Source organism: Geospiza fortis, unplaced genomic scaffold (genome assembly GCF_000277835.1).
Source record: "Geospiza fortis unplaced genomic scaffold, GeoFor_1.0 scaffold66, whole genome shotgun sequence".
NCBI classification, from domain to species: Eukaryota; Metazoa; Chordata; class Aves; order Passeriformes; family Thraupidae; genus Geospiza; species Geospiza fortis.
Genome location: NW_005054312.1, coordinates 238,729 through 259,297, shown reverse-complemented (window position 1 = coordinate 259,297; position 20,569 = coordinate 238,729). Strand labels below are relative to the sequence as shown.

General features: G+C 37.3%; 1 protein-coding gene across 1 annotated transcript; it reads left to right on the top strand.

The window, feature by feature from the left end:
• The first annotated feature begins 7,613 nt into the window (after positions 1–7,613).
• On the top strand, positions 7,614–19,764 carry SNAP23 (synaptosome associated protein 23). Its single transcript, XM_005419397.3, has 7 exons — positions 7,614–7,724; positions 8,292–8,333; positions 9,601–9,649; positions 10,168–10,285; positions 13,649–13,801; positions 14,366–14,510; positions 17,034–19,764. The coding sequence occupies exons 1-7, from the start codon at positions 7,668–7,670 to the stop codon at positions 17,097–17,099; spliced, it is 630 nt and encodes a 209-aa protein (XP_005419454.1). The 5' UTR covers positions 7,614–7,667; the 3' UTR covers positions 17,100–19,764.
• Positions 19,765–20,569: the final 805 nt, after the last annotated feature.

The window sequence follows — 20,569 nt, the reverse complement described above, 5'->3', positions numbered from 1 at the left end:
GGGCAATGGGGCGGCCGGGGCGCCGGGCCCGGGTCCTCCGAGCCCCCGCCTCAGCTGTGGGCTACGCCCGCCCCCGTGTGCGAGGAGGCCTCGTGGACTCGCCCCTAGCGGGGGCGGCAATGCCATGTCCAGGTGGTTTTTATTTGCTTGGTGAAAGACCGTGAATTGCGCTGTTAGTAGGGCCCAGGAGAAAACGCACCTCTTGTTGCTTCTTATTAAGCTTATGTATTGTGTCCTGCTGCCTTTAGACTAATCTGTAAAATGCTGTACTGTTAATGTAGTAAACAATGAGAATCGAAGGGCTTCTTGTGCTTCTTTCACTTGTACCTCTCGATGCTTTTGGTGCTTCTGGGAAGCTACTAATGAGTCAGCTTTATTTTATGCTTTTTTCACTTTTTTCTCTTTCTGTTTCACTTAATGTGAAGTCAGCACATGACTTGACACTCTAAGTAAACGATCTAAGGGAACTTGGGAAATTTCTTTATGCAACCTCTCTAACTATTTGCCTAGCTTTTTGTTTTGTTCTCTGAAAAAGGGTACTAGATACTCAGTCTTTAGAATTAAGTGTTATTTTACTTCCCCTTCATAAACAAACGTGATTCTGTGCTGTAGAGGGAACAGCTATGTAGTAAGGTGTTTAGGGACAAAGGCAAAGCCACTTGTGATATCAACTGCTTGCTTGATTGATCCACTTGAGCACTTTATTGCTTACTGGCAGTCTAGTAGCCAGTCTATATGCCTGACCTCTGCTCTGCAGTTTTTGAAGTAGGAGCACAGTTATATAGCACAGTTTGTGTCTTTAGGAGAAATGGAGTCTGTAACTCAGTGAATGGATCAAAGTTGGACTGTGAATTTGTATTGGCCAGTATGTGATTTGGAGGAGGTTTCACGAGGCTTTTTCAGGAGCAAAAATGAGTTGTTGAGGTGAGAGTAGAACTGAACACAGTGCACAGAGGAGGTGGCATTGGTAGCGCCTATTCTTTGTGCTATCGCCTCTGTGCAGTGTGTTCAGGAAGCTGATAAGGGAAAGCAGGAAGCATGCAGAGTAGTGTCTTGGTCCTGAGCCCTGGTCTCTTCCTCCAGGGCCACAGATGCTTTATTCATTTATCTTGTAGACATAATAATTTCTGGAGGAGTACATTCTGGTGCTGATGCCTTGTGCCACCCTGTATTAGCTGGGCTGAATTTCAGCTAACTAGCAAGGAGGATAGCTGTTTGTGTTAAGGAAGGGTTTTAAACACCCAACTTTTCTGTATTAGTGATATGAAGAATTTGAGAGAACAAAAAAACCTCCATCGCTAAACACAAAGCTGTGTAATTTTGATCTTTGTAAGCATGCACAGGAAATTCATACTCAACATTCACATATCTAAGAATATTGTTTCATTAATTTTTCCATCTTTTGGGGAAGGCAACAGCTCTCTTTACAAGAGAAGGAACTGAGAGCATCTGCAATCACCTGAGGCTGTACTAATTCACTGACAGCTAAAAATACAGCTCATGAGATACTGGCTTCCAGTCAGTTGCTGCAACAGCTGGGTTGTATCACCAGCTACTTCCTATCTTTGTGGTAAGAAGGCATAAGCTGTATTTCTCAATTATACTTGTAGATGCACCGGATAGGCTATTTCCTTCTCCCCCCCAGTTTAGAAGTTATCAGTGAAAGAGGAAGGGAAGTTTGTGATATTGATTAAAAGCATAACTTCACAGGAAAAGGGGTATGTGCAAATAGAGGACCTTCAGATGCTGAGTAAGGAAGTAGTTTATGATATGTAGCAAATGTAATGGATATATCCATTTCTGACTTGCATTCAAAATTCTGAAAGGAATTCAGCCTATCAGAGGTACAAAACTGCTTCTTGTCAGCCAGAGATGCAGAACAAAAATCTTATTCAGGGTGGGTTTGTGAAAGTGCCAGCAAGCAAACAATATTGATCTGGTGCAAGTAGAGCTGTCTGGCTTTAGGAAACTTGTCGCTTTTGTCAGCCTCTCCCTGTCCAGATGTGGACAGTGTAATTGGAGTTGAACAAGCACTTTGTCAGCATTGTGGCACCCTGCAATCAATTTAAATTCATAAAGATCAGTAAGGGTTTTGAGTATTTTGGACAGCACAGCCTTAATGTGTTGTGACGGTCATAAAGCAATGAATTAAGTTTTCTTTTTTCCTAGAGACAATGACAATAAGCATTAGAATTGCTTCTCAGCTAAGTGCCAAAGAAGAGCATATTTAAATAATGTAACTCACCTACTATAGCTTTCATTACTATCAAAGTGTCTTATAAATCCCAGAAGATTATTGGTATTGAAAAAAAACCTTAAAAATGCTGTGCAAAGTCACTGTTGTAATGGCTTCTGAAACTTGTCTGCATTGGAAGCTGAGTGTGTTGGTATAAATAGCTGGCTTCCAGTTGGCAAGTAATTCTGAATGAAAATGAAAATACTTGCAAGGAAAACCCTTAGTTGTGCAGTGGGGTATTTTAGGCCCATGAGAGAGACAACAAATAAGATTTTATGTTAATTTTTTACAGTGTGCTCTGGGAAGGTGGGTGGCAGAGGTGATTATGTTGTCACTGGCTGCATACAGCAATGCTTTAAGTCTTGAGGGTCTTTCCATTCAAATGCTTTATTACCTCCCCCCCAAGTTTTTAATGTGCCTATTGTCAGGAAAGCAGCCAGTGAACCGCTGTTGGATGAAGTGATACTTCTGTAGCTTTCTGATCACAAGCGGGTACTTAAACCTGGAGATGTGGTCCGACAGGTCACCAAGGAGGTTCCTAACACTGAATTTGCTCCTCTCACACTATGAAAGTTCTGCCTTGGCAGATGTTAGCTCCCAGTTCAGTAGCTGAGGACAGAACTCAGTGCTTGGGACTGATCCACTGCAAATGTGGCAGTGTGAGCAGTGCTTTTCCCGAGAAAAATTTGCACTGTAGTCTCCCGGGATCACTCTCCTGCTAATAGAGACCAAGCCATAGTTCACATCTGTCTGTCACCTTCCAGCTTTCTCAAGTTAGTCAGAGAACCCACTAAAGTGCTTCAGCTTCTCTGTGAGTGTTGATTAACAAAATTGAGATCTCTAAACCAGTGATGCTTTGAATGGGCCATGAACAAATCACCTCAAAAGTGCTTCTTGTGTCCTTCATTATTTTGCAATAACCTTTGCTTTGTCTTTCAGTCCTTTCCAACCTAAGAACTTCACATAGGAAAGTGAATTGAAAGTTTTTCAGGGTTTTTGGAGCCATGACTAAATGGATAGTAAGTGGAAAAAAGGCTGTGCAGACATAAGTTTGTTTCTTCTTGTCCAGGAGATAGAAGTAACTTAAGCTTAATCCATCCTCAACTGGCTTGGGCAGCAATGTCGTAGTTATGATATGTATTATAGTGGTGAACTTACAGGATGGCTTAGCCCAACATGAGTAGTCTTGTGAAGAGATCTAAAGCTTTAGGTTGGAATTGGAATTTCAAAGAACTCTTTCTATCTTGTACAATCTCCCAAATAAAGCATAGCAGTAAAAATTTGATGACCATGTGTTTATTTCCTTGCTGCGCTGGTTTCTCAATGAATCTTCGTTTTTATAAGGCAGTGATAGTTAAGGTAATGAATGTGTTGTAATTTGTTTCCTAGTAGAAAGGTTTAATGAGCCCAGTTATCTCAAGAAAATACATTTTTGTAGCAAGTTTAGTTTTGCATACTCTGCAAGTACCAGGCCTTCCTATGAAAGGGGCAGGAGGGGAATTGTACTGAAATGTATTTAACTGAGCAAATACTGCAGAAAACTGATAAAAGAAAGTAAACAAAGCTGACATCACATCCTTCCTTAAAGGAGTACTGCTTTGTCTTAAGGTACTTTAGATTCTTGTTTAAAGTTTGCCCATCTAGAAAGAAAATTAAAAATAGCAGACTATTGATATAATTATGAAATATCTTCATAGGCTGTTGTCTTTTTTTTACTTTGGTTATTTTGTGGCTAGGATTTTGTAAATGGTAGGGGAGGGAAGGTGAAGAAAATAGACATTGAGTATCAATGTTAAAATAAATGCTTGCCTTAGCAAATATTATCATAACAAATGTTATCATAGCCATATCAAGTTTTTCTCTCTGTATATTTTGTCTTTATTGAGTAATCTTAATGCCTTACAAATTTTGTCATATACCATTAACATTGGAGCAAGATACCTCCAAGGATGTTTTATGATTCTTAGGCAGAAAGATGGGTAAATGAGTATCCTTTCTGTATGTATGTATATTGTGTTCTGTTGGAACAGCTGAGTTACTTCAATACAAATGGCCTCATCTTGGCCAATAAAATTTCTTTTGAGGTATCTTGCATGAAGGGCACCTGCTTTGTTCAGCTATTCCAGTTAGGCCTGTAGCTATTGAGTCTGTATTCACATATTTGGAAACAGTCTATTTTGGAAATGTTTTGTTTGTTTTAAATTAGTGTTGTGTGCTTTTTAAAATGTTTTTAAACTGCCATGTGGTGAGAAGTTTTTATTGCCTAGAGAATGTGTTTTTCCGTTCTGCCTTATGGCACTAATTGCCTCTGCAGAGCTACCATGTAGGCTGTGTCTGTGCTTACAAAAGCAATGCTGCAAACTAACAGGAATAAAACTATGGGTTTTTGGAGTCTAATGCATTTGGCTTGGATATTCAACTTTAAACAGACATTATAATCATACTAATTCCAAGAGCATGCTTTCTTATGCCTGTATTAATAAGGAAATCTTAATATGTCTTGTTTTATATACTCTAATGGTAATGTCTGAAAAGCAGATAAGCTTGCTGGGAAGTTGAAAGAAAGAAAGAAATGTTCTGTCACTTTTCAGTGACATAAGACCTCAAAAAATTATCAGAGAAGCTCAGCAAATAGCTGAACCCTTTATCTGTGATAAAGGTTGTCAGAACATTTCTCTTAACCAAGTGTTCTGAATGGTTTTACTTAGCTTACACAGGTAATACCCTCACAATTATATGAGCCATCACTTTGAATTATGGTTTCATGTCACAAGAGGCACAGCACTACAGGTGTCCAAATATAAGCATCAGAAGATAAGCACATGCATAACTCAGCTTTGAAAAAACTTGGAAGTAACTTTTTTTCCCTCTGTGTCTGCTGTGTTGGAAGGGTTTTTCCTCCACATCTTGAAGCTGGATTTCTTGATTGTTAGGTCAATTTATAAACAGCATCAAGACAAAATACTATTAATTTAGGGCAAAAGTGAGTGGCATGCTGTGCATTTCTATAGAACTTCTTGCTGGCTGGCACTGGAGCTACTCATAAAGATGTGAGCAAGCTAGGGGAACACAAAGCTTGTCTGTCAGCTGTTAGAACTGGTTTGCTGATGACACAAAACTGGGAGGAGTGGCTGATACCCCAGAGGGCTGTGCAGCCCTTGAAAAGGACCTCAACAGGCTGGAGAGATGGGCAGGGAAGAACTGTCAGGAATCCAACAAAGGCACATGCAGGGTCCTGCACCTGGGAAGAACAACCCCAGGCAGCAGCACAGGCTGGGGGCCAACCTGCTGGAGAGCAGCTCTGCCAGGAGAGGAGGAACCTGGGAGTTCTGGTGGACAACAACTGAGCCAGCAGTGCCCTTGTGGCCAAGAACACCAGTGGGAACCTGGAGTTCATCAGGAAGAGCACTGCCCGCAGGTCCAGGGAGGTGATCCTGCCCTTCTGCTCAGCCCTGGTGAGGGCATATCTGGAGTGCTGTGTCCAGTTCTGGGTTCCTCAGTACAAGAGAGACATGGAGCTCCTGGAGTGGGTCCAGCAAAGGGCTAGGAAGATAATTAAGAGACTGGAGCATCTCTCTTACCAGGAAAGGCTGAGGAAGCTGGGCCTGCTCAGACTTAAGAAACAATGGAGAGGGGACCTCATCAATGTCTATCAGTGTCTCAAGGGAGGGTGTCAGAGTGGACACCCTCCCTTGAGGAGCCAGGCTCTTCTCAGTGGTGCCCAGCAACAGGACAAGAGGCAAAGGGCAGAAACTGATGCACAGGAAGTTCCACCTGAATATGAGGAAAAGCTTTTTCATGGTGCAGATGACTGAGCACTGGAACAGGTTGCCCAGAGATGTTGCTTAATCTTATTCAGTGAAAATAGGTACTTTCCTCCCTGTCTCAGGTTTACTGGTCCTTAGGTGTGCAGATCAGCTTGAAGAGTGTTCTCAAATTCAAAGCTGGGACTGCCTCAGATAAACTTTATGAAAGGAGCTTAAGCCTGTGAATGAAAAGATAATTTACTGATTACACACTGAAACTGGACTACTGAAAACAGAGTTCGAAGCCTTGTATGAGAATATCTGTTTGTTTTTTTTTTAATGATAGCAGAAACTAACATGCACTGACATCTACTTTAGAGAAATCTCCTAGAGCCATAGTCTCAGGCTATGCTAGGTGCTGAAGACCAAACCTGCTGAAATGTTCTTTAAATCTTTAAGTAGTTCAGCTGTAAGGGATTTAGGTGTCTTGATTTTGGTTCACCATCAGAGTAATGCACACTTATTGTGAAGAGCTGTGGGGTAACAGTGGGGCAAATCTGCATAAATTTAACTTCCTAGGAGCAATTACTTTTGTTAGATATTCTAAAATACTCATCTTGTAGGGGAAAATTAGTCAAGTCAAGCAGGATGTTTGGAATTATATCCATGAGTACCATGAACTTAATTGCAAGCTACTCATGTGAAAGATCAAGGAGTAGTTTAAAATTAAAGGGGAAAATTTGAGGGGTGGGGGAAATATCCTCTTATTTCTCAGCTTATGTGCTATCTCATTAAATTCTTGTATAGCTTGTGAGCTCTGTTTTCCCATTGCTAGGAGTGATGGCTTTATTACCATTCCTCCAACAAAAATGCAGATTCTTAACTCTGAAAAACCTGTCTCTGATAGGAATACACTTATTGATGGGATTGCTAATTCATCTTGTATTTTAGGCAAAATATATATCTTCTGTTTTTAGCAAAAGGTAGATCATGGTGTCTTGGGACTTCAGTTATGACCCTGTGCTTATTATGAGAAAGGTAGATTGAAAAACCTTTGCTACAGTTTCAGACATACCAGTTAAAACCTTTGTGGATCCTTTTGCATTTGAGGAATTCACCATACAATAACAACAACCATTTCAAGAGTCTTACTTGAGATCATTTGAGGTGGTGTTTCGTCTGTGAAAATGTTTCCCCTTTTTCTGCTATTTAAATTCTTCAATGGAAATGAAAAGAACACCTAAAGTTTATACTAATAACTTAAATGTCTTAATAAATGTATTTCTAGATTACTGGGCAAACTAATGTGTTTTTCCAGTATGGAGAAGTTTATTATTTTAAGACCTTATTTCCTGTTTTTTACCTTACTAGCCATAGAATTTTTTCAAAAATGTTTAGGAAGCCAAATCTTGGAAAAAAACATTCTTCATATACTGATTGTTCCTATATTTCTTTTAGCTCCTCACTTAGGTCGTATCAGCTGAATAATTATTTTAGTGTGTTCTAGTCCTAATGAGATGTTTTACTATGCAGAATGAAATGTATAGGCTCTCATTCTTTGAACTATCGTCTACTTTCAACTCAAAATACTGATGAAATGATAATTCTAATGCTTACTTGGTATCTGTTATTACAGGGGGAAGGTTCTTTTTAACGTGATTCCTTACAAGTAGCATTTCCTCATCATGGATGAGCTATCACCTGAAGAAATTCAGCTGAGGGCCAACCAGGTCACTGATGAGGTAAATATCATAGGAAGACATCTGGGATTACAGTATTTGCCTAACAAGATCAGAATATCTTTTAAAAACAAAGACAGACCAGGGTAATGATTCTGCAAGGTTATAGCTGAATGTTTTAAGTTTCCACTGTAGTTGGTGAATACTGGAGTGAAGACTACTCCTAAAAATAAGAATGAGTTTCAACCGCTGGATTTTGAAGTCACTTACTTAACTGAGTACTGATCAACCAGTTGTGATTACTGATATGATAGAATTTGGTTACCTACAGCATTGTTAATTGTATTGATACTTCATGGCTTTCTTATTTAACTAAAATTCATTTGAATATGTAATCTTTTTTTAAGACTTTGCAGTGGGATAAGAAAAATAATAGCAAGGACTAAAACCAAAGAAAAACTAATGTGCTGCCAATATGTTGTAGCATGTATTAAATATAGACAAGGTGATGAACTGTTGGTGTACAAGATGTATACTGTTGCCTTACTACAATGAACTGACAGAGAAGACTTTCAGATACTGATGTGTGTATAAGTAATTGATGCACTCATTTTAAAATTCTCTTTCTAGTCTTTGGAAAGCACAAGGAGGATTCTTGGCTTGGCCATTGAGGTAAGAAAAAGCTTTTGAATTCTCTGGATTTATGAAGTATAAAAAGCGTCATGGTAACTGTAATTTTAAACAGTTTTTTGTCTTTCTCAAGACACACACACTTCATCATTAGAACTTGCTGCCTTAATTGAGTAGTAGCATTAGGATGACATAACCTGCATGATTTTCACATTCTATCAGATTACAGAAGAATCAATATCCTTTTAACCTGTTTTAAGCAGAAGGATCTGATCTCCAAATGCTACAGATTAGTTTTAAAAAGTCTTCTGATGGTCAGTTATGTCTTTGGCTGCTGCAAAATTTGCTTTTCATAACATCTTTCATCTGTATTTCAGCTCACTTTGTCTGTGAACAGTTTAGAAATGTTTCAGTACTGAGGACAGTAGGGGTCAGCTGGGTGGGGTGGTAGAGTATGACTGATCTTGGTTCAAACAAGTAATTCTACATACATCTCCTTACAATCTGTTCATCAGTTTTAACTGATCAGGAAACTCTTAACACCCTTTTACATTATTTGAAACAAATCTGTATTTGCGTTTATCAAAGTGAAGTTGTATGAGGAAGCTACTCCTCTGCACAGTTCTGGTTGCTGAAGATGCAGCTGTTACCAGTAAGGCATTTGATCACTGTAGCCTGATGAATACTTCACACACAAGCGTTAAGTAAATGTCATGAGCCAACATAACTTCTCTTGGTATCATAGTTTCCCAATTCATTCTATGCTGCCAGTTCACAGTAAAGCATGGGTGCAACTTGCATGCTAGATCCAAGACACTGAGCCAGCAAAGAGCTCTGCTGTAGTATATTCCTCACTGCTAAATTCTTAAAAATTATTTTGCAGGCTTTGTTTTGCTTGCTTTCATTCTGGCTCCCAGGACTAAAGGCCTTGTAAGCCCTTTTGAAGGACGTAGGGATGAATGAACCAAATGCTAGTTCTCAAAATGAAGCACAGCTAGATTTGCTTTTCTAGCTAGATGTTGTCACAGTTCAATCTGAGTATTACAATAAATTTTATCATCTTTTGTAATGTAAGAAAAACCTCACAAAAATACCACAAAAGCCCCACTAATTGAGATAGGCTGATAAGCACCTTACCTGTTACACTAACATAGCTTTAATTTGAGACTTCTAATCGCTTTACTACAGAAGTTATTTTAACTACAGTGTTTTATTATAATCTTGGTTGGATTATCAAATTTACTATCCAGACCGTCTGATTTTGCACTGCAGTCTCATTTTATATCTGCAACTAAATTTCTTTCTGCAGTCCCAGGATGTTGGCATCAAAACTATTACCATGCTGGATGAACAAGGAGGTAAGTTCTTCCTTAACACTAAAAATCAATATTAGAATGTAATGAGTGTAAGAAAAGAGCTATCATAGAAGAGTTGTAGCTGAAACTAAAGGCTTATTATTAAAGACTATTTAGGTGAAAATGAGATTTCCTAGTTGGTTCTTCCTAGGTATTTGTAGTATTTAAAATATGTTTTAAAGTAGTTGTGAGGTAATGATAGTTACAATGTAATACAGCCCTGCTACAGAAGCTGCTTTCTTCCACTATGGCATGAATGTAACTAGCTGCATTTATTCTAAAAGTAGCAAGAGAAATGCTGCTCTAAGGATGGGGAAGATATTTGCAAAGTAGTAACCAAAACCTCTCGCTGAATATCTTTCTTAAAAATTTAAAAAAAAAAATCCTAGAAGGCAGGAAAGAAAAAAGTCAATAGTCTTGATATAAAAATAGAACTGAAACTTGTTCCTGCTATAAAGAAATGTTAATTTTACCTACTTCTCCCAGTCCATGTTTAGTCAGGTTACTTGTTTCTCTTCTAGAACAACTAAATCGTATAGAAGAAGGCATGGACCAGATAAACAAGGACATGAGAGAAGCTGAGAAGACACTGACAGAGCTGAACAAATGTTGTGGGCTCTGTGTCTGTCCTTGCAACAGGTCAGTTATATTAGTACTTCGGCCTAGAGTTCTAGAATATTCACAATATCTACTGTATCAGGAAATATTAACTAATTAAAGAGCTAATTAAAAAATGCTGAATCTCTACCAAAGTTGATTGTTTTGGTTTGTAGAGCTGCATCCTTTTAAAATTGTATGAGAGTAACTGAAGCTTACTTGTATCTAACCATACATTGTGGCCCTTTTACTGTAAATATAGCTGCTATATAGCATCCTGCACAGTTGTGTCCTAATCTCCTTAAGGCTTCTATTTAGTAGAAGACTATCAATATCCATGCAGATGAGACCAAATTGGACTGCAAATAGCTATATGTAAGTGCCTGTCTGTTAGAAATGTGCTTCCAAAAATAATTTTTTCACAATACTTTTGTACTAATTTAAAAACAAGACAACTTATTCATGCTTTAGGGAGGGTGGGAGAACAGAGCAGACACTGGTGTTAAAGCTTTAATCTTTTCACTAGTGACTATGTAAATTCTTGCAGACCTGCTTCACATTACTTCAGTGTTATGGCTGCCATATCTAAGTCAGTTGAGTAATCTAATCTTTAGTATGACACTTGATTTGTACTTTTAAACAAGTAAGGAGCCTGAACAATGTCAGAATTATTTTTGATGGTATCCTAGCTTTAGGTGGTAAAGTACCAAATTGTTTGTGTTAATTGGATATGATCACGGCCCTTCCAAATGAAGGAGGCATAAATTGAGTATGGTGACTGAAGTGAATAGTGTGTGCATTTGTTAGTTTTGGCTCTTTAGCATGAGCAAAATCAATTATCATTCAATGGAGAAGTAGCAGAAGTTTAGGTAAATATTCCTTGGAGTAGCTAAGTCTGCTTAACCAAGAGAATAGTACTTTAAGGGTCATTTAGGATATATATGAATGTGACTTCTGAGGCTGAAAGTCTCAGTGCTTTAGTCCCTTGAAAATGCAGATGTCCTGACCCCTGGATAGGTGTGCTTACTGCTATATATTAGTTGGCTCAAGCTGGTGGAGTTTGAGCATTTTGACACACTCAGTCTGTTTTCTGTAGTTGACAGTCTTATTTCACTGAAGCTAAGCAGCTTATTGACACTGAGCAAGCTCAGAATTTGTCAACTCTTGTGGCACTCCAAGTACACAGATAATGAGAACAGAAGTAGTTGTGTACCAAACTGGACAGTAATGTATAGAAAAAAATGGGTAAGTAGAGGGCAGCAAAGAAGAAAGAGTGAGTGTCTTTAATATATCTACTGGTACACCGACCCTTTTTTTCAATGTCAGATTTATTTGTCAACCAGTTACTTCCACAGCTTTTCATATTTTTCATAAAAGCATAAAGCTATATAAGCTAAATCAGAACACTTGCTGAGTTACTGGGTTTTTTAGAAATTTCTCCTAGGTTTAGATTGTTTATAAAAGCTTTGTGAAAATAAAAAATACTGGCAGTTCTGTTATACAATCTATGTGCTATTAACAATTTACCTTTTTGTTGATCTTTACTACTTTCTTCTCCATTCTCTCCTAACACTGATGCTTGCTTTCTAAAAATGAAGACTAGGATAAGAAGCTGTATTCACTTAAACTGATGAAAGTGGATTTAGGACAAGGTCAGTGTTAGTAGTGCAGATGCATATTTAACCAGCTGTCTGAAGTGATGTTTCTATTGCATTTGTTCTTGCATGTGCATGATGTTTGTCTGCATGTGGTTCTCCTTGTGATTGTGATGTTTTGTAGTACTGGCATGAATAGAGGACGTCCATTACTACAGAGGGTATTATTAGCTGTGGAAATGGTGAGCAACTGCTTGAGCCATTGCTGGTTGGACAGGTTGTGTAAATTGCCTTAGTTTTGCAGAAATGAAACTTGAGAAATGTGAATGTATAGTAATTTGAAAAACAGCTCTTAAAAGCAGGTAGTGAGAAGTTTTCGTCTTAACTGTGCTTACTTTGAACAGTAATTCTTTTTCTGGCTGTCTACTTCACAGGTGCAACTAGTCCTCAGGGTGCTTGTTTTTTGTTAATACTCACAGTTGCCTCTGGCACCTAAGACATTGCTCCTCCAGAAGCAAATCATACAAAGATCTCTTCCAGTTATGACTTTAGTATAAATGAGATTAAAATATAATGCTCAATCTAGTTGCAGTAAACTTCAAGATCTTTAGGCCTGTGTATGTACAAGGAGATAGAATTGACTAGTTTAGGTTTCTTCAGGGTTTTGTTGGGTGCAATATTTCCATTATGAACGGAGAAATTATTCTATTTTTTTCCCCTCAGTATGTTCATTTTGGATTACTTCTTGTAGGATCTGACCTATGAGATGTAATTTCCCATATTGAATACATAAACATCAGTAGAATGAGGGGGAATATTTGTTCATTATAGCTAATTTCACAACTCTTCAAATGTGTAATGTCCAGGTTACTGAAAGGCACCATATCTCTAGAAATTGCCTGTGATTGCAGTGTTAGGTGTATTGAGACACTACAGATTTCCCTTCACAGGTGTTTAAAGAAGCAGAAAAATGGCAGTGTCTGGATTGTCTAGCTTAAACCTGAAAATGCCACAAAACAAGGTGAACATGAGAATATTCTCAAAATAAATTCTTCAGGATTCATGAGAACAGACCTCAATTTAGATAAGTTTGTTTTGCTAGGTTTTCTTCTCTTCATGCTTTTGTGGCTCTGTGATTCTTGAGACTGCTTTGTGTCAGTGTGCTTTATTTTTTTTTCTCCTATGATTTACATGGAAAAAGTATAATGGCAAGTTGGCTTATTGATTTAATGGAGTTAGTACAATTGAATTGCAGAATGAAAGAACTACTTAAACATGATTACTGTTAGTTCATAATCAAAGTTAACATGAGAAATATTAACTTCTTCTGTTGCCAAGTAATTTTTTAATGTTTGATTAAAAAAATAGTAGCAATTAATGGTTTTCTTGCGTAATATAGGTATTTGTTTGAGAGAGTTTTTGCATTCATCCTCATTTCTTCCTGAAAGGTAACTAATCTTGTCTCTAGATTAATTCCAGTTATAAGTGCAATTCTATTTTATGACAGGGTAAGCTTTCCTGTGACTGTCATAAGCTTCTGTCCTCTGTTGAAGTATTGCTTTAAGCAAATTACTGTTCTTTTAATAAAGCTTAAGACCAAAGTGATCACTGTCTTTAGAGTAACTCAGTTGTGTTTGTACTATCAAGATACAAGAACTTGTATTATATAGAAAAAGTTTTATCTGCACAAAATTTCATCTCTTTTGGGCACAAGACAAATGTTTATGAAAATTCTGGATTAATACTGAATTTCAGTCAGGAAGCTATATTTCTGATGTAGTGGTTCAGATTTTTTATTTTTATGGAGTAGGACAAAGAACTTTGAGGCCAGCAAAGCATACAGAGCAACCTGGGGAGATGGAACGGAGAACTCAGCGGACCATGTGATATCCATGCAACCAAGAAGTATAAATCAACGGCAGCCTCAGACTTCTGGAGGACCAAGTGGTGGATATATTACAAGGTTTGCTAGTTCATATTCCTCAATCTCAAATGCACAATCCTTTTACTAGTTGTCAGCTTCTTTCAGATGCATTTTAGGTCAAGTTGCTAAATAGAAAACTTTACTATTGTTTGGAGGAATTGTTGTGTCTTGGAGAGCTGATGGCAGACACCTACACCTTCAGTATTGTAGTGCTCATCCTACACTCCTTTTTTTTACATAGTGGTAGTATGGTCAGTCTGTTTCTGGATGTGAGAACTATAAGGCTTAGAACTCAGTTATTGAGGGGACTGTTAAAAATATCAAGGTCTATTACTGTCAAAAAGTATATTTGAGAGTAACTTACGTCTTAAACTTCAGGTAACTGTTTTAATTTTTAAGGCTATTTTTGTAGTAGTGGCTAGATTAGCACTCTTTTTTTTTTTGGTGAATGCTTGCTTGAAATACAGGGAGTTTTAAAAGGGGAAAAACATACCTTGGTTTGAATACGTAGTGCAACAAACAGTCAAGTTTTACTAGAGTAAATCTACACTAAAAAAAAGCAAGTTCTTGATTCTTGGAACATTGTCTTAATTATTTGAACAGGATAACCAATGATGCCAGAGAAGATGAAATGGATGAAAATCTTGCTCAAGTTGGAAATATTCTTGGGAATTTGAAAAACATGGCTTTGGATATGGGCAATGAGATTGATGCCCAGAATAAGCAAATAGACCGGATAAATATAAAGGTAAATGTCAAAGGTGTTCTCTGCTCTCAATTCAGAGGTTGTAACTCAGAGGTTATTAGGAATGTGCTCACTGTATTTGCAGCAAATATGTGATAAAGTTATGTTATCCTCTAGGTTGCAGTGATTTGAACAAGAGATACACTTTGATATATATAGAGTATATAGCTTAAAATTCAAATGCTTGAGTGCCAGGAAACCTAAATATACAGCACAGATGACTACTTACTCTGAAAACTAATAAACTTCATGGGATCAAAAGTACAAACATTTACTGGAGGTAAACCTGGGGGATTGTTAGTTGCAGGAAATTTCTTTTCTTGCAATAGGGAATAGGTATTTTTAACAATACCAAAGCTCTTCAGAATTCCTAGAAAGTCACTATATTGAATGTAAAGTAAAACACAAGTTATTCATTGCCCTAATTCTTGTGGATTAATTAATATTGGACCTGGGGAGACTTTGGAATAATGGTGTTTGTAGGTGCATGGGGAAATGGTCTGCACATTAAGTTAATTATAGTAACTTCCTTTTTTATATATAATTTTGTTACTTAAGTGTTAGCTTCTCCAAACAGATTAACCATATATAAATATGTTTTGGGAGGTTTCTTTCAAACAGAAGCTTAATGAGAATGCTAAGTCTATTTTAGAGATGTCCATATTCTGAAATGAGTAGAAGTTGTTTTATAGGCATCCTGGTTGAGAAAGGAAGAAAAACCTTTAATGAATAGTGTGTATTAAAGATTTCAAAAAGTAGAAGCAAACACTGATTACTGTGAAATTATAGTATTAAGACAAAATAGGATTTTAAAAATCTCACTGAAATGTTGCAGTAGACTTAAAAGCAAGAGGAATGGAATTCCTCTGATCTGACAAAAATGCTGGTTGCATATGTGTCAACAGTTCAATTTTGTCTAGTAATTTAGTATTGATAAGGCAAATCAACATGATTATATGGAGGATGCATTAACTGTTCCCGGAAACTGCACATCTGATTACCATGTTAAAAAAGTTAGACACTTGGAAGTACACTAGAAAATTTCTTTGAATTTAAAATTATGTGTGAAATTCTTATAAAGCAGACTGAAAACTGCCTGGTCAAATAAACTGCTAGTGGGAAGTACTGTTTTTAATCATAGTGTTTCTAGTAGATTCAAGCATCTCTTTTGGCTGATGCTCCTTTGGTTTAGTGATTTGAATAAATCTTGCTGATCAAGTCTTACTAATAATTAAAATATGGTGTATACAAGTTAGAATTGCTTTGCAGACCAGAATAAAAATGAAAGTGCAATTCCTGGCTTTGAGACTGACAACTTGTCTCAGGATATTTAAATTAATCCTTCTATGTTGATAACTTCTTAAATGTAGTGAACAGAATGGAAACCAAACCAAATGTTGTCTGTAAATCTCCAAACAACAGTATCATGTAAAGAAACAGAGTTTAACTTCAGAATATAATTGATACTTCTATTTTTTTAAGAATTCAAACTCACCTGGGAAATAGGTTTGACTGGGTGACTTTTGGTAGTATTATGCAGGACTCCTAGTCTGAAGAAACCCATAATGAAACTTACATTACTGGATTTTTCTTAGAAGAACTAGATTAGTATTTCCAAAGTGTTGTTAACAGATTAGAGTCTCCCTTTTCCATAGTAGGTTTTTCTCCCTCGCCTCCCCTTGACCCAAAAGGCAGGAAGGAGGGAATGGGAGGGGAAGGACTTGAACTGTGAGTGTGCTCTGCCCAGCCCATTTCAAGACAAAGGTGTGAAATGGCTAATGCTTGGCACATCAACCTGTGCTAATGCTTGGCACATCAACCTGTGCTAATGCTTGGCACAGGTTGAGCTTCTTAGCGGTTCCACTCATGGTGAGGGCAGAGGCTGGTTTTGTGTGTATTACACTTCCTGCACATTCCCCACAGCACGCTGCATAATTGGGGAATTACTTATAAACTCCTTATACCTTTCAGTAAAACTGTATTTTCACACTCGTTCAACCTAGATACTGTGACGTGACTTTTGATGCTTTAAACAATAATAAAATCTAAAGCTTGTTCTTAAAATACCATATTGTTACAGCACTAGTACATTGAAGGGGATGTGAATGAAAACTATGGATTTGCACTAAGCAAAATAAATCTGACTTCATGCCCATAGGCCCAGTTTTTACTATTACTTCTAGTTCAGAGCGACCTTGTCTCTCTGTAGAGGTTCATAAGATGTCTAGACACTGGGAGAGAATTTTTATTCCCTTGTTTTGTTAACATGCTTCCTTACCAGCTGAGGAAAGCTGATGTGTTTTGAAAGTCGGCTAAAGAGTAAAACCTTTTTCTCTTTGTTGTTTCTACCAAAATTGACACCATATGCTCTCTAGGGAAAAAAAAATTACTTCCAGCATACAGACGTTGCTCCCCTTCTGTCTACCACAATGATGATACCTTGCAATTCAGAAGTTCATGTCAGTTTGAATTTTTAAATTGTTTTGCATTGAGTCTGCAAATGACCTATGAATTTCTCTCTTTCAGGCCGATACAAACAGGGAACGCATTGAGCAAGCAAACATCAGAGCCAAGAAACTAATTGAAAATTAAAGCCTGCTGTCATTGTTCAATGACAGCCTCTCCAGCTGCAAGCCACCATATTCGTGGATCTGTGAAACTTCTGTTCTAAAATAAGAGGGGCTGGGACAAATGAAGCAGTACCCCTTCTGTAGGGATTAGTTTTCTTTTATTGCTTCATGTAAACATGGCCTTGACTCCAAGAAAGCAGCCAACTTCCTTCTACTCATCTGCCTTCACTTTCTTTAAGCTGCTCAGGGCTAAAAGTGTTAGGGCTTTGAGAATCTTCTTGCATGTTTGATTCCTCTTCCCAGTTTCTTTTTTTTTTTTTTTTTTGTTTCCCTGCACCAGAAATTCAGTCCTTTATTTAAGTTGAACAAGCAGGGTAACCTGAATTCACAGTTGTGGAAAGTTGGAGAGGGTACTTTGCACTGTTTGAAATACCTCATAAGTTGAGTGTCTTCACTAAAATAGGGACTAGGTGAATGTTGTCTGATTTTTATCTCTAGCATCTAACCATAGTTTTACAATCCAAACCAATGATTGGTTTGGAGTTGCATTTGTGGATCACAGAATTGAAGAGGCCCATTACTTACAACTTGTGGGTTGAGGGCTTTAAAACACTTCCTAACCACATGAACTTTAAGGTAATGGTAGCCAGAGGGATATACAGGTTTCCATTTCTTTACTGTAAATTGACATCAGTTTGGAGGCCATGACTAATCATGCTGCACTGTTCTGATAATATTTGTTGTGTGTATATACATATCTGATCTAAGCCCCATGCACACAAGTAGAAGAAGATAAAACTATCTCCCTAAGGTATTTATTTGATGGAAAATTTTACACCTCTCATCTAAAAGCTAACTTTGAAGTGTTTGAATGAGGCATCTGAACTGGAAGAAACTGAGTAGAAAAGCATGCAGCTTGCTTGCATCCCATATCTTACTCTCTTTTGGCCAGTTTTCACTGGAGTTCAGTTTATGCCTTTCTCCAGTGCAAAATAATGATTGAGATCTGGTGCAGAGTTTGCTCTCAGTAGTGACTTTGGAGGTGCTTCTAAAACCTACCAAAACCAGAGAAGCTTATTGTGAAACTTTGTCACAAGTCTGGAGGAAGCAGTAGCTATTTATGAACTGTATGCTAGTTCTAAATAAACTAGTTCAAAATAGATTACTGACTGGTTTATTATTGAAGACATTGGGACTGGCAGTTGGAAATACTACATATCCAAGTTGCTTGCAAATAAAATGTTCTTACTCTATTGCAGAATAGAGGAGTTTCTGACCAGGTGATGTAAACCACTCTCCTGTGAAGAAAAATAGTTTGGTTTTACTGTAATATAAAAAGATTTTCTTGAAATCTTAATAATAATTAAATTCTAAGTGACTTAGGTTATTTTAACTCCACCCAGCAGTATATTATGCCTCTTTTAAAGTTGAAAATGATGCTTTGGACTAACCTGTGATACTCAGTGTTGGATGGCAAAAATCTTCAAAATAAATTGATTGGACAAATAATTAAAACTTAATAGCATTATTAAGCTTTTTTGAAGGACAGTCCACAAATGCTCTGTGGCTACTAATATTGAATCCCAGAGTCAGAGATTACACTAATCCACCAAAATGCAGGACACTGTCTGTTAAGTGTTCTATTTTCTTTGTAGTAGAAATAACAGTCAGTGTTACCAGTATATTTTCAGTTGGGTCCCAGGACAACTTGATATTTAAAGAAAAAAGAACCAAAACCAACAACCACACGCACAAAACCCACAACAACCCACCAAACAAAAAAAAAACCCAAACAACCGACCAAAGGATGGGGCAGCTGCATCTAAAAATAGGCCAGTGGCAGTTTGCCTTATGTGAATAAGGTAAAGTCATTTTTAGGGGACTAGATACTTGAGTAGTGTGGGTTGGCTCCTCTCTAGCTTCTGGTAATTGTTGGAATGCTACTGAATTTCAAAATCTCACTAGCTACCCACATAGTAAATTAAGATAATGTGCTTAAAAATGCAAGTAGCAAAGAAGTACTTTTAAGAACATTGCATAATAAACTTCAAACAGCCACCTGCATAGAGACTTTGTATGTCCTTTTTTCCTTCTTAAAAACTTCAGATTAGCTTAAGGAATATATGCTGCTAGTTGTGAAAGCAAAAGTATATGTTATTTAATTATGATTGTCTCCTGGAACAGAAGACTGAAGTGGTTACCTTATTCTGCTTACACAGTGCAAGCCTGCTCTGTAGCATTTGGACATTCCAAACATCAGAATGTTTTTCTCCCTTGCCGTTGCAGGTTCTTGTCCTTGACTTGCCTGATCTCCACCAATAAATGAGCATGTTGGCTGATAAAATGCTGTGATTGGTATACCAAAACTGTAATATTGCAGTGAATACCACACAAAATAATTTCTGAGACTCTTGAGTATTATCTGAGTATCAATACTATTTTCTGATGTAGCAAGAGCCAAATCAGTGAGGGAGTTGGTGTCTTTATATTAGTCAAAAACAGTTTGCTTCTTGGATGTCTTACTGTTGTCTATAGAATAGATGCTTAATTTACATATCTATGGTATGAAATCAACACTTGTACATCTTTGTATGTCTAAATGCTATTAAGAATGAAGGTTTACAGTTTCTGCTTTTGATTGTTAAGCTATATATTGTGCACAAAAAATACATACTTTTATAACTTAATGTGTTTTAAAACTATTTTCTCTAGAAATGTCTTTGTTTAGTTTCCTGTCCTTGAAAAACTTGGCAGAACTAGTTGCTATTATGCAACTAGGAAGTTCTCATCTATTTTTATTTCACAGAAATCCCGGTGTTAAAAAAAGAACAGGTGTGGCTGGGAGGAGGGGAATATTTTGGTCTTTAACACTCTGGTTTTGATCCCTGCATAATCATCTCCTAAATGCAGACTATGAACTGTGTCCATCTCTTCTTTGAAAGAATGTGACATACATGGGAGTATACTTGAGGATGATAAAGGAACAAAGTAAAATAATTAAAACTTTCTAGTTAAGTATTGCTAACAGATACCTAGCAAATAACTAGTCCAGTAGATGAAATTAAGAGATTTAACCTACTGCAAAAGCAATTTCATTTGTGAGGCAATTTCAATTGTATTTTCTCTAGTACCACAGCCTCAGATTCCCAAAACACTCTTAAGGGGGAGGAGCTATGGGGGGAAGTAGAGACTTTTGTTGACTTGCAACAGTTCTGACCTGCAAGACAGACTAGCATACCTGGAAAGAGCTTGAAAGAAGTACTTCTAACATACTATCTAATATCTACCAGTAACCAGGAACAGAAAGTAGGGACAGCCTGCTTACATAACTATTATGAGGAGGCAGCACATGTCCCATGGGTGTCAGGTTGGTTTTTTTCCCCTGCAATTTCAATTCTTCTGTTTCTCTTCTGTCTCTTTGTTTCCCTTTCATTCCTGATTTTAGGGATTTCAAAGAGAATAATTTTCACAACTTTTGGTCTATTTCCCTAC

What these genes read in the sequence shown, in the direction of transcription:
- SNAP23 (XM_005419397.3), top strand. Translation starts at nt 7,668, where the DNA reads ATGGATGAGCTATCACCTGAAGAAATTCAGCTGAGGGCCAACCAGGTC. An exon ending in TGTGTCTGTCCTTGCAACAG is followed by an intron (nt 10,286 to 13,648) that starts GTCAGTTATATT and finishes TTTATGGAGTAG; the next exon opens with GACAAAGAACTTTGAGGCCA. An exon ending in TAGACCGGATAAATATAAAG is followed by an intron (nt 14,511 to 17,033) that starts GTAAATGTCAAA and finishes TCTCTCTTTCAG; the next exon opens with GCCGATACAAACAGGGAACG.